At 51.1% G+C, this 12,240-nt stretch overlaps 1 protein-coding gene across 9 annotated transcripts in view; it reads right to left on the reverse strand.

Moving 5' to 3' along the window:
- Positions 1-12,240, reverse strand: part of GRAMD1B (GRAM domain containing 1B) — a 184,114-nt gene that overhangs the window by 13,835 nt on the left and 158,039 nt on the right. For all 9 annotated transcript variants that reach the window (XM_066365293.1, XM_066365298.1, XM_066365297.1 and 6 more), the window contains 8 exons: positions 11,325-11,405; positions 9,911-10,026; positions 7,552-7,708; positions 6,551-6,740; positions 4,457-4,600; positions 3,355-3,473; positions 2,956-3,098; positions 969-1,072 (listed from right to left, as the gene is read on the reverse strand). In XM_066365293.1, the coding sequence (XP_066221390.1) occupies positions 969-1,072; positions 2,956-3,098; positions 3,355-3,473; positions 4,457-4,600; positions 6,551-6,740; positions 7,552-7,708; positions 9,911-10,026; positions 11,325-11,405 (1,054 nt within the window). The remainder of the gene's footprint in view (positions 1-968; positions 1,073-2,955; positions 3,099-3,354; positions 3,474-4,456; positions 4,601-6,550; positions 6,741-7,551; positions 7,709-9,910; positions 10,027-11,324; positions 11,406-12,240) is intronic.

Below are 12,240 nucleotides of genomic sequence, written 5' to 3' on the forward strand. Positions count from 1 at the left end.
TTTTAAATTGTATACTATATCTAATTTTGTATCGTGGATTTTTCACTATATCGTGGGATTTTGCGGTATATACCGTACTTTTTGCTACATAAGATGCACTTTTATTCCCCCCAAAAGTGGAAGGGAAAATGACCATGCATCTTATAGAGTGAAAAATATGGTATTTTATTAAATATTTTAACACAACATTTGGTTTAGAACATTTTTTTCCTTATTTTCCTCCTTAAAATCCTAGGTGTGTCTTATGGTCAGGTGTCTATATGGAGCAAAAAATATGGTAGGTATTTTTATATATTTATTATTTTAATTATTTTTGCAGTAAAACAAGCAAAATAAGTATGAGGAAGGTTAATAACTGTGGGAAAGGTTTATAAGAGTGTAGGAAGGGTTTATAAAGCCTTAAAATATATAAAAATAATAAAATAAATATAAGGTCACTACTTCATAAATTTCTGCCTACCGCGGGGGGTTCTGGAACCTCGGCTCCGTGACAGACGAGGGACCACTGCACTGTACTCTGGGATGTTCAGAGAAAGGGCAGAGGTCCCCCAAGCATGCTCATGCGCCCCCGGAAGCACTGCAGGGACCCTGCCCAGCCTGAACCCCCCTTCTGGATGGTTCGACACTATGTAGAAACACAAGTTCCTGACGTCTGCATCCTCCTGTACACAATTCAGGGCACATTGCATCTCCGAATGGGCTGCATTCACAGGCTGTTTCCTTTCTATACTTATCTAGCATGACTAGATTTGAGGTTCCTTCTGTAGGGGGCGGGGAGTCACAGACCCCTGAATAATCTCATCAAGGTGACAGGCAAAGCCTCTGGAAAAACATATATGGTTGACATACCTGCTGCACTTGCTCTCCACCCTTCTCCCCCTTCCCCATGCCCCCTCGCCCTGGATGGGGGCAGCTGCACAGCTCAGAGTCCTACAGTTCAGCCAGCAGCCGAGTCCACCAGTGCTCACCTAAGTGGCGGAAGTAGTCCTCCAGCCCACTCCAGAAGTTCTTTTCAATGAATGTTTTCACTAACCCCCAGGGCTGCTTCCGATAGCGCAACTCCGTGGAGACCCTGAGGAATAAGCCAAAAACAAGGTCAGCCGTTTCCTGGGCAAACCCTCCCCTGCTGGGAAAAGGGACATGCAGGTTTCAGTCCAAAGCGGCATCATATCTGTGCCACACTTCACCAGGTTAAACGTCCTTACGCGTCCACACCCTCTGACATCATGGCCACCCTTCGAGGTCAGTGGGCTCCTCCTCACTTTTGTAAGTAACAACACTGAGATTTAGAATATTCAAGCAGACCAAAGGCTAACAACAAGGGCTCTGACTCCAAGCCCAGAGCTATCTCATGACCCCATGCTGCCCCCTCCCAGGGGGGCTCTGATGGTGCCCAGCAGCCTGCCAACCAGCCACGGGGTGCTCCTCCTTCTCCAGAGACTCTCGAGTCCAAGTCAGACTCTAGGGTTTCATCATCGTCACCCTAAAGAGCATCAGATCAGCTGCTACTGGTCTTGGCTCCCACCTCCTCTCTCTCCCCACTCTATTCACCAGTCCTTGCTTTGTTCCAAGTGTCCTCTCTCGCCATCATGAGTCCCTACTGCCCAGAGCTCACGCAGTTTCAGCCCCTCCTGCTCCTCCAGCCTCTCTGCCCTCTGCCTCTCCTTAGGTTTGTCTGTCTGTCCACAGTCCTCCAGGTTACGTGCCCCACGCAGAAGGCTGACCGCCAGCCCTCGTCTCCTTCCTTGGGGACGCCAGATGCACGCTGAGGTGAGCATGCCTATACCTGTAGCCATCTACCCCAGTTCCCACCCAGTAACTGTTTACTGGACTCACTGAGGGTGGGCACTCTCTGCAGAGGTCTATCTGAGGTCAACAAGCGACCTCTGAGTGAACTGGACAGAAAGGACATCCAATCAGCTCCTCCAAGGGAGCTGGGAATGAAAAACCTAGACACTGTGGTGGGCGTGGGGGCAGAGAGAAGGGAGGGAAATAAATGAGGAGAAGGGAGGGAGGAACAGAGAGAAACAGGTGCTTGGAGAGTATACAAAAACCTAAAAATAAAAATTCTTTTAAGAAGACAATGAGAACGATGAGGCCCTTTTTGAGCTGTGGGTTGAGATCTTTCTGCTCCCCAAGTGATCCCTCTGGAGCCTTCCACCAAACACCTATGGTATTTGAACGGCATGAGTGAAGTTCCGTATAACCAAAAGAAGTTGGTCTAAGATACGGGTATCCATCCCAATTATTTTCAAACGGGTGGGGTGACATGCGGATGCCTTAAAATTTAAAGCTTAAGACGATAAGCTTCTTAAAATTTTAGGGTCTAGATTTATTCCTTCCCTGAATGCATGTCACAGTGCCTGGGACAGGACTCTCTACCCACAAACAGAATTCTAATTATTTGTTCGATCATCCGCACATTTTCGGGGGTCTGACATGTGCAGGCCTGCATATCAGGAGCTTACTGTCCACCGGTGGGGTGGTTCATTGCAGTGGACGTCGGGTGGTGGAAAGGGCACACACAGGTGTGCATTTCTAGGCCTGGGTCTCAGCACTGACCTGGCCAAGTTACTTAACTTAGGTGACCCTCAGTTGTCTCATCTGAAAAAATGAGAACAAACCCACCTCCTTTGGCCATTCTAAAGCACATACTGTACACACCGTGCTGTGTAAGCTAGAGACAGCCAGCAGCAGCAGTTACAGAAGCTGCGCTGGAGAGCCACACAGAGCAGTAATGAGAACACGCGTGAAGAGAGTAACCGCCAGGACAGGGGTGGGGGCGAGGGCTCAGAGACACCAGAAAGAAGGCAGGAGGAAGCACGAGTCAGCAGGCCAGTTTCCCAGCCTCCTCCTCCTTCTTCAGCAGCAAATGAATGTTCCCAAACGTAAGGGCCTCGTGAGCGTCCTCCCCGAAACTTCCTGCGAGCCCGCTCCAGCCCCGAGATACCGCACCTGAGCCGGCTCTTGTTCCGGGCCACGCGTGTGAGTGTGTAGCGGTTGATGGTGTAGAAGTAGTCGTGGTATGGCACGTCGTGGGTGAGGACCTCAGCGTCTATCACATAACACTCGCTCTCCTGGCTCGCCTTGTACATGGTCTGCGGGAAGAAAGGCCCGCTGGACACAACTGAAGGGAATCAGGATGGGAGGGAATCCTCCTTCTCCAACTTCCCTACCACCGACCCCCAGCTTCTGAACGGAGGACCCAGACCCCTGGGAAGGGCAGCTTCTAAGCCTGTGAGATGCTATTGCTTCAGGGCTAGACAACACTTGCATCCAGAAAGGTCCTCCCAACACCTGTCCTTAGCCCTCTGCAGCAGAATGCAGGCTAATTTGCTTGTGCCCGGGCCTCACCTGCGTCTCCCTGACAGTGGCAGTTTTGGGAGCCAGAGGGTTGGTGAGGGTGATGGTGTAAAGAATCACTCGGCTCTGGTTTCCATTCTCTTCCTTTTTCCATGGATGGAAGATGATATCTGAGGGGAGCGAAAGCCCTGGAGTGAGGGGGGGCACGCCCCCCCAACAGCTGAGCTCCCCCTCCAAGTGAACTTCCCATGACTGTGCTGAATGCTGACCAGCGTCCAGAAGGAAGCCAACGGGAGCCTGGGGGCCAGGGACGGAGGGGGAGGGAGGGGTTAAGGCAGAAAGAGGCTCATTGTGGCGCTGCCGAGACTGGACTCGGGGCTCCAGAATGCTGACTGTTCCCGGGGCTGGGGTAGGAGGTCCCGGGGCCACCTACAGGGATGCTGGCAACACTGGAGTCACTGTGATGAGGGTCTGGGAGCCCTGAGAACAAGCGCTGTCCTCTAAGGCATGATGACCTCCCCGTGCCCCCAGCCCGCACCCTTCTCCTGGCAGCAGGGTACGCCGGTGCCCAAATGCCCGTTCACAGACTCCTGCTCAGCAGCTCTGCCGGGTCAGGGCTGCACTCCCTGCTCTGAGGCAGGACAGGGGCTACAGGAGGAGGCAGGGGCAGAAGTGTACAGCAGGAACCCTGAGATTCTTAGATCTGAATCCTGGCTCAGCGCCTGCTTAGCTGCATGACCCTGGGCAAGTAATAACAGTCCAAGTTCCAGTCTCCTCCTGGGTACCATGGGGATGACAAAACTCACCCCCAGGGCAGATCTGGGGATGCAACGAGATGACGCAGTGCGCTCGGCAGACAGCAGGTGCCTGACCAGTAAGTGGCAGCAGCTCCTCTTTACTAGAGGGCACCCATAAGGTGCTGGTCTCTGCGAGCCCTGGGGGCCTGGACCCACGTGCCTGGGGCATAGCAGGCGGGCACTAGGCCACGGCACTGGGGGAAGGAGCAGCGACCAGAGCCCTGCGGGAGCTCTGGAGCACAGTGAGGCCTCAGAGACGGTACCCTGGCCTATGAGGTGGCCAGGAAAAGGAGGGTGCTCAGGATGGGGGGATGGGGGGACGGAGGGATGGGAGGCACCAGCCTAGGGAAGCAAACCTGAGAAGCGGCGCTGCTCCATGAAGTCCCGCTGGAAGGGCGAGTCGGTGAACAGGAGGTCGTAGAGCTTGTCCACGCTGAAGTTAAAAATTTCATTCACGTACTGCCGGCCACTCAGGTCCTCATAGAAGGCCTGGACCTCCCCTTCACAGAGGATCAGGAAATAAGACAGTGAAGGGGACAGGCAGGCGGCCCTGAGGAAATCCCCCCGAGTTCTCACATCTGTGTGGCTAACACACATACCGCCACTGAGGGTCGAGGGGGACCACGGAGCGCGGCAGCTGACTTTTCCTCGCTGGCACGCGCACTATTAACTCCCGATGCCGTTCAATTCGTCTGGTCTTTACAAAGACTTTGGGAATGTACTGTTTGCTTTTATACTTTCAAGCCTCCCCAATTACAGGAGATCTTAGACTAAAATTTAAATAAATGACTACGTCCTAAGCTTGCTTGAACCACAACAAATGGCATTGAAATGCATGACAAAGGTGTGTCAAGGGACACTGGTTACTATGCAATACTGTTTGCATTAAAGTTTCTGAGGCTGGTCTCATCTGCAGGGCCATGATCTCTACGTCCACTCTCCTGCTCTAAAGCAGCCACGTCTCCCAGGATTGCAATAGCCTTTAATTTTCTGAAGTTTCTACCTGCTGCAGGAGAATGTGTCTGAGGGTGCAGGTAAGGTGCTAAAGCCCCAGTCCTCTCCCAAGTCCTCACACCCCATGGTCCCTGCTGACGGCACCTGCAGGGGCTGGTACAGGATTTCGAACAGGATGCTGACGTTTCAGCCACCCCTGAGATCCCAAAGAGGACGGGGAGGAACTCGGGAGCATTCTACAGGGTCCCTGCCCGTGACTGTGCAGGACGGGCACAGTGGGGGATAGTTCCTTCTCAGTGTACATGAATGGCATCCCTGTTGGTATGCAGGACCCGACCTGTGCAATCACTCGCACGGGCCCTGCATCTTAGACGGATATGAGGAAACTGACCTAAGGTGAAAAAACACTGCAGGCGACCCAGGAGATACTATCCATGGATGGACAAATGAGAACTGCCTGCATTTGCTCCCTCAGTCAGAACCCAATACCAAGTCAATGGAGAAAAACCACAGACCAAATTCATGAACACTGAGACTGCAGCTTCTCCCCCTGGAAAGTCTGAAGCAGCGTGTTCTTACATGAGGTCCCAGAAGCTAACCTTCTGTGGGAGGGAAGGCAGTCAGAAAAGCTATCCTTTTAGAAATAAGAGAAGGGCAGTCTCCAGAGTCTGTCTGACCCTTCTTCTAGCCTGGGCTAAGATCCCCATGAGGGAGCCAGGACAGCAAGATCCTATTACAGTCTAATTATTTCCAGGTTGCAGATAGCTGCCTGGCACCTTCCTGTGGCGTGTAAACACAGTCTTGCCTTACATCCCTGGCCGGGACAGAGCTGCAAGGCAGCCAGTATCAACAGGGGGTATATTTAGTGACAAGACTGAGTAGCGGGACATGGCCTTATCTGTCAAGTAAAAAAAAGACAAACATGCAAGTAAGTGCTGAAAAGAGATCTATGCTAATAACAAATATCCCTTAAAAAAAAAAAAGAAAGAAAACAACAACAAAACTTCCCTGACCAGGCGGTGGCACAGTGAATAGAGTGTTGGCCTGGGAGACTGAGGACCCAGGTTCAAGGCCCCAAGGTCACCTACTTGAGCGTGGGCTCATCTGGCTTGAGCACAGTCTCATCAGCTTGAGCACGGGGTCACTGGCTTGAGTTTGGGATCATAGACAAGACCCCATGGTCATTGGCTTGAGCTCAAAGGTCGCTGGCTTGAAGCTCAAGGTCACTGGCTTGAGCAAGGGGTCACTGGCTTGGCTGGAGCCCCTCAGTCAAGGCACATATGAAAAAGCAATCAAAGAACAACTGAGGTGCTTCAACAAAGAGTTGATGCTTCTCATCTCTCTCCCCTCCTGCCTGTCTGTCCGTCTCTCTCTATCTAAACAAACAAACAAATTCTGTTTCCCCACCCAGCCTTCCACCAGAAACCTGACTCCGGTCTCCATACAGGGACAAAAAGAGAGGAAGGGCCACCCCACACCCATTTGCAAATGCACACCTTCATCATGAGTGTCAGAGGAGTCGCTGAGCTCCGTGGGGATGTCCTCATTGTCATTGAAGTCCAGTGATGGGGAGTTCACAGGAGCAATGATCTCAATCTTCTCCCCAATAATGTTGTCAATGGCAAGCTCTTTCTCTAGGGACCCTCTGCCTTCCAGCACCTCCTCCTCCAGGGGCAGGCCATCAAACTGGGGTGGAGACAGAGCAGTCACCCAACAGGGAAGCTAGGGACCTGGCCTGGGAAGCCCTCACATTCACAACAGACGCTGGGTGCAGTCCCACTGTGGGAGTCTCCCCAGCCCTGCCAGGAAGATGAGAGGACACAGCACAAGGTTCTGCCCCTCTCTTGCTCGCCATTAAATAGCTTTCCTGCTTCTCAGCTGGGAGGGCTGGATCCTTCAGCCCCAGGTCCTTTCCTGGAGCCGCACCTGCACTGTGATATAACAATGCCAGCCTGCTTCTCCCTACTACCTTTCTGAGAAGCTCAAAAGGCTTCAAAAGTATTTTTGATTCATTTTCCCATTAGCCTGGAAAGGAAATAGATAAGTGGGAGAATAAATCAGAGTGTAAATACTGCGGACGCAAAACTATTAATTATTGAATAAATGAATAAACAGGTAACAGTTCTATCTGTACAACTTTGGCTTCAGATCAAGGCAGTGAGGACAAGACCTGAAAAAAGCCTCCCCCAGAGGGGCTGATCGGAGGCGGTCCACTGTGAACAAAGGTCACACAATGAACTTGAATGGTTTTCCTCTACTCAGCAGCCGAACAAAACCATGACCTGGGGACACTGAGAACCCAGCACTAGATCCTGGGAAAACAACAGTAGAATGGAGGAAGCCCATTGGCCCCAGGATACCTCCTTGAGTGAACTGACCACAATGTCACCAAGCTCCCCTCTACCCATTCCCCAGGTTTGTGTCCCACAAGGTTAACCAAGCTAGGACATGCTGGCCACTCAATAAGGGGTGGCAGTGAAGGGCTCACGGCCCGTACCGAGACTGGGGCTTCGCTGCTCCCTGTGGATGTCAGCGTGCTGTTGGTAACAGACTTCTTGGGCAGCTGTGGGCTGGCATCCGGCTTGGTCTCTATGCTGCTTTTGGAAGAGCTGTCATTCACTTCATTCTCCTCCACAGGGATCTCCTCGCAGTAGCTGAAAAAGACACCATGAGCCCATGCTAACCTTAGTAGACAAAACTACTCAAAGAACTTCAGAGATATCAATCCATCCCAAACTACGGCTTTCCTTCTTCTCTGCTTTGCATCTGATCTTCCTCTACCTCCTCTCCCTGCCCCCTCACCGTTCTCCTAAAACCTGCTTCTCACTTTATACTCCCAACTCCAAACTCACCTTTCCTAGGCACCATCCTTAGATTTATTCCTACTAAAATAGGACCGTTATTTGTCTTAAACCATTTTTTTCCCACGGCATCCCATCCCATTCCAACCCTACCAAGTGAATCAAACATCTGTGCTCTCAGTACACATTTCCTTTCCCACACAGTGACACAGACAGAACCCCACACATGACGGCCCTTTGGGGGTACTGCCCACATTCTGGACCATAACTCCTCAACTTCTTGGCACTGTGCAGCTAAGGGGAAACCCTCCTTGAGCCAAAGATGGGTGCTCCTCTAGGGACACTTCAGGGATGCCACTGAGTCCTCTGACAATCATCGTCATCATCAACATCTGACTTACACGTAACATATTACCCCGTCTACCTGCATCTAAGGAAGTCATTACATGCATTTGCGATAATCAAATAGGTATCTGTAGGAGTTAAGTGATACCACTATTAAGTGTCAGAAATCGTACCTGAGCCCAGGTCTACATATTACATGCTCGATGCTCTTCCCTCACCCGCTAGTCCTCTGCCTCTCACGCTACCACCAAGCCTCCCCTAACTTCCAACCTCAGCATGCTGTATCACTTCGCAGTCTTATCTTTCTTAACTATCAACAGCATGTGAGACAGTGATACATCCTTCTTAAAATTCCCTTCCTGCCCTGGCCGGTTGGCTCAGCGGTAGAGCGTCGGCCTAGCGTGCGGAGGACCCGGGTTCAATTCCCGGCCAGGGCACACAGGAGAAGCGCCCATTTGCTTCTCCACCCCTCCACCGCACTTTCCTCTCTGTCTCTCTCTTCCCCTCCCGCAGCCAAGGCTCCATTGGAGCAAAGATGGCCCGGGCGCTGGGGATGGCTCTGTGGCCTCTGCCTCAGGCGCTAGAGTGGCTCTGGTCGCAACATGGCGACGCCCAGGATGGGCAGAGCATCGCCCCCTGGTGGGCAGAGCGTCGCCCCTGGTGGGCGTGCCAGGTGGATCCCGGTCGGGCGCATGCGGGAGTCTGTCTGACTGTCTCTCCCTGTTTCCAGCTTCAGAAAAATGAAAAAAAAAAAAAAAAATTCCCTTCCTTTGGCTTCTAGGATACGAAACTCCCAGTGTTCCTCCCACCCCACTGAATATTCTTTCATGATTTCTCTCTCTCTGCTTCTTCCTCCCAAGCCTAGCTCTTGACCTCTCTATATCCATTCAGTCCCTTGATGATTCTGGCTAATCTCAAGGCTATCCACAAAAACTCCCAAGTGTATGAATATCCCTAGCCCAGGTTCCGTAGTGAACTCTACAGTCATGTACATGGCTGCTTCCATGACGTCTCCACATGCCTAACAGTTATCTCAAACTTAGGGTGCCTAAAACCAAGCTCCTGTTCTTTCCTCAAAATTTGCACTGTCATATTTCTGTCCATCTCAGTTTGGAACAACTTTATCCTTCCAGTTGGTAAATATAAGAAAACCTTTAAGCTACCTTTGGTTCCTTTTTGATCCATCAGAAACTCCTTCAACATACTTCTGGTTCTCTCTTCAAATGGTATTCAGAAACTAACCATTCATTGCCATTTCTACCGTTACCTTCCCAGTGCACACCAACAACAACTCTCACCTAAATGACCTAAATCACTCAGTTACCTCTTAGCCAGTCTGCTCCTGCTCCCCTTTGGTCCATTTTTAACTCAGAACCAGAGTGATCCTGTTAAAAATGTCAAGTCAGATATTCCCACTGATCTACTCATAGCGTTCCTGAGGCTTCGCATTCTACTCTGAGTAAAAGCCAATCGTCACATTGGCCCAAAGGCCCTCAGAATCCACCTCCTGACCACCCTGACCTCCCCTATTCCCTTCTGCCCTTGTTCCAGTCTGCCCAGCTGCCGGCTGACTGTTCCTCTGCCTAAGAGGTCCTCTTGGGGGGACCCTCCTGATTTACTCCCTCCCTCCCTTCCAGGCTCTCCTTAGAGGCCATTCCCCTGGGCGGCCTTCACTGCCCTCCTAGCCCTCACCACCCCTGCCTCTCTCACCCCATCGTGTTGAAGTCATCGTCGGGGGGCACGTAGTCCTCGTCGTCACTGGTCAGGCCCAACTCGTTCCCGTAGCACTGGTGAACGAAGTGCCAGAGCTCCTTGGGGCACAGGGGCTGCAGGGGACAACAGAGAGGCACTGGTCCTTCCTTCCTCGGGACCCCACTCTACATGGAGGGACTGCGTTAGGCTGGTCTCCCTTGAGGGTGGCTCTCCCTAGATGCACTGAGAGAGAGCGATGCCTCCATGACAGCCTTGGGACCTCCCCTGCCCTCCGCTCAGGATCTCAACAAGACACCAGTCTTCTGCCCAACAATATGTCTTTTAGCAAAGCCAGGAACTTGGCCTGTTCCACACAATTCAGGTTTCCATATGGGACCGAGTAGCCCCTTAAGGATGGAAACTGCACTTTCTGCTCCTAGGGATGAGGTCCAGCATTAAGCGGCATAAACTGATGTTTCTATACTGTGGGGCCGAGGTGATCACAGAGCTTCTGATTTGGAAGTGGAACGAGCACCTGAGGTCCTCTGAGCCAGTCTCACGGACATTGCAGAAGTCTCCTTCCACTAACAATGGCCATGCAAACCCCACTCACATGCGAGAGTGAGGCTCGACCCCCAAAGGTGGCCCATTCCATAGCTGGGCAGTTGCTGAGGTTGGAAAGAAGCCCACATTCTCACAGGTTAAGGGGCCTCAAAGGTCACTGCGTCTGCCCTCTTCTGACTACCTAAATACCTAACTACTTCCCTGTTCGTTCTTAAGGAGAATCAATTTACCCCCAGCAAGATGTATCCGTTCCTGTTTTTCTTATTTCACTGGGTGCCTACATTTCTCTCTCAAAAGCACTGTCCTAAGAAAAGTGAGCTCCCGTGAAGTTCAAAGTTTTGGGAAAGAGGCAACAGAATGTCAAATAACTAAGATCAGAGGTGGAGACCATGTCTCAGGTTGGGAGGGGGGTGAGAAAATAGTAGGGATGAGTGTAAGACAAAGGAGGGCAAGAGCATTAAGGAAAACAGAAGCAGTCAACATCATTAAAAAACTATTCAAATTATTGCATGGTTATTCAGTTATCCAAACTAGCCGATCCTAAATCTGCTTGGCCCGCCTACCATGCTTCACCCATTCCTTCCTGGGAAACCTACAATCCAGGCTCTTGCCCGAGCCTTCCCCATGCTCTCTTTGCCTCCTGACCAACCCTGGGGCTGCCCCATGTGGCCCTGCCTGGCGTGACATGTCTCTGTGTTAAGAGGCACCTCTCCAAGTATAAAAACTTGAGAGAGTTCACTTCCACATCTGCATGTCTTTCCTCCGCGTCGCCGCCAGGCCAGGACATGCGTGTCTTATCCTGCCTGGTGAGCACTCCGGTTAGCTATGTGTCCCCCTCAGGCAGACGGAAGTGGCTGGCAGCACCCACCTTTTCGAGGAGAGCATTCTGCCACAGCCGGAACATCATCATATATGTCCTATCCCGGGCCCCAAATGAAGTAAAAAAGTGCTAGGTTGAAAGAGAAAACAGCAAGAAAGGTCAGTTAGGACTTATAAAATAAAGAATGAAGACATGCTGCTCCTTCCTTTCAAAAAAAAGCTACTGGTTTCATCCTCGTATACTCAGTTACCCCTGATCACAGTGCAGGGACTCTAGTGATGAGGATCACAGAGATAGGTGAGACCTCTAAGTCCCCACTGCAAACAAGTCCTTCCTGTTCATCTACCTTAGGGCTCCCTCTTCTTGTTTGAAGTTTCATCTCCATAAAAAACATCCCTGGCCTACCTTCTGGAACTGAGGGGGGGGGGGGGAGGCTGTGCGCTTGCCTTAAGGGAACAAGAAGACAAACCCCTCACCCACTCACCTAATCATGCAATAATTCAACAAATGTAAGATTAGCCCATGCTAGGCACTATTCTCCATGTTTGGGATATGACAGCAAACACAATGGAAAAAGATCCCTTCTCTCACAGACCTTACGCATTCGTGGGGAGACTTTATAGCATGCAGGAAGAAAGACAACAATCAGATTTAACTGAACATATTTGAGGTGCTTCACAAATGTATGGTGTAAATAAATTTACAGCATCGTCCTACAAGCTAATACCTAACAAAGAGAAACTGGCTGGTGAAGGTAGGTGACTTCTCTAATCACAAAGCTGATTTGAGCCAGACACAGAATTCAGACTAAAGACTCTCTGATCTCAAAGTCTCATGGTTCCTATCACTGAACCACCTGAGTCAGAAGGCACTGTCAACGTTGTGTTGGGCAAAAACCCAGTCCTGCCCCAAGCCCTGGAGCCAACAGTCTTCAGGCTCTGGTAAAGGTCAATGATCCCACTAT

This window comes from Saccopteryx leptura, chromosome 2 (genome assembly GCF_036850995.1).
Source record: "Saccopteryx leptura isolate mSacLep1 chromosome 2, mSacLep1_pri_phased_curated, whole genome shotgun sequence".
NCBI lineage: Eukaryota > Metazoa > Chordata > Mammalia > Chiroptera > Emballonuridae > Saccopteryx > Saccopteryx leptura.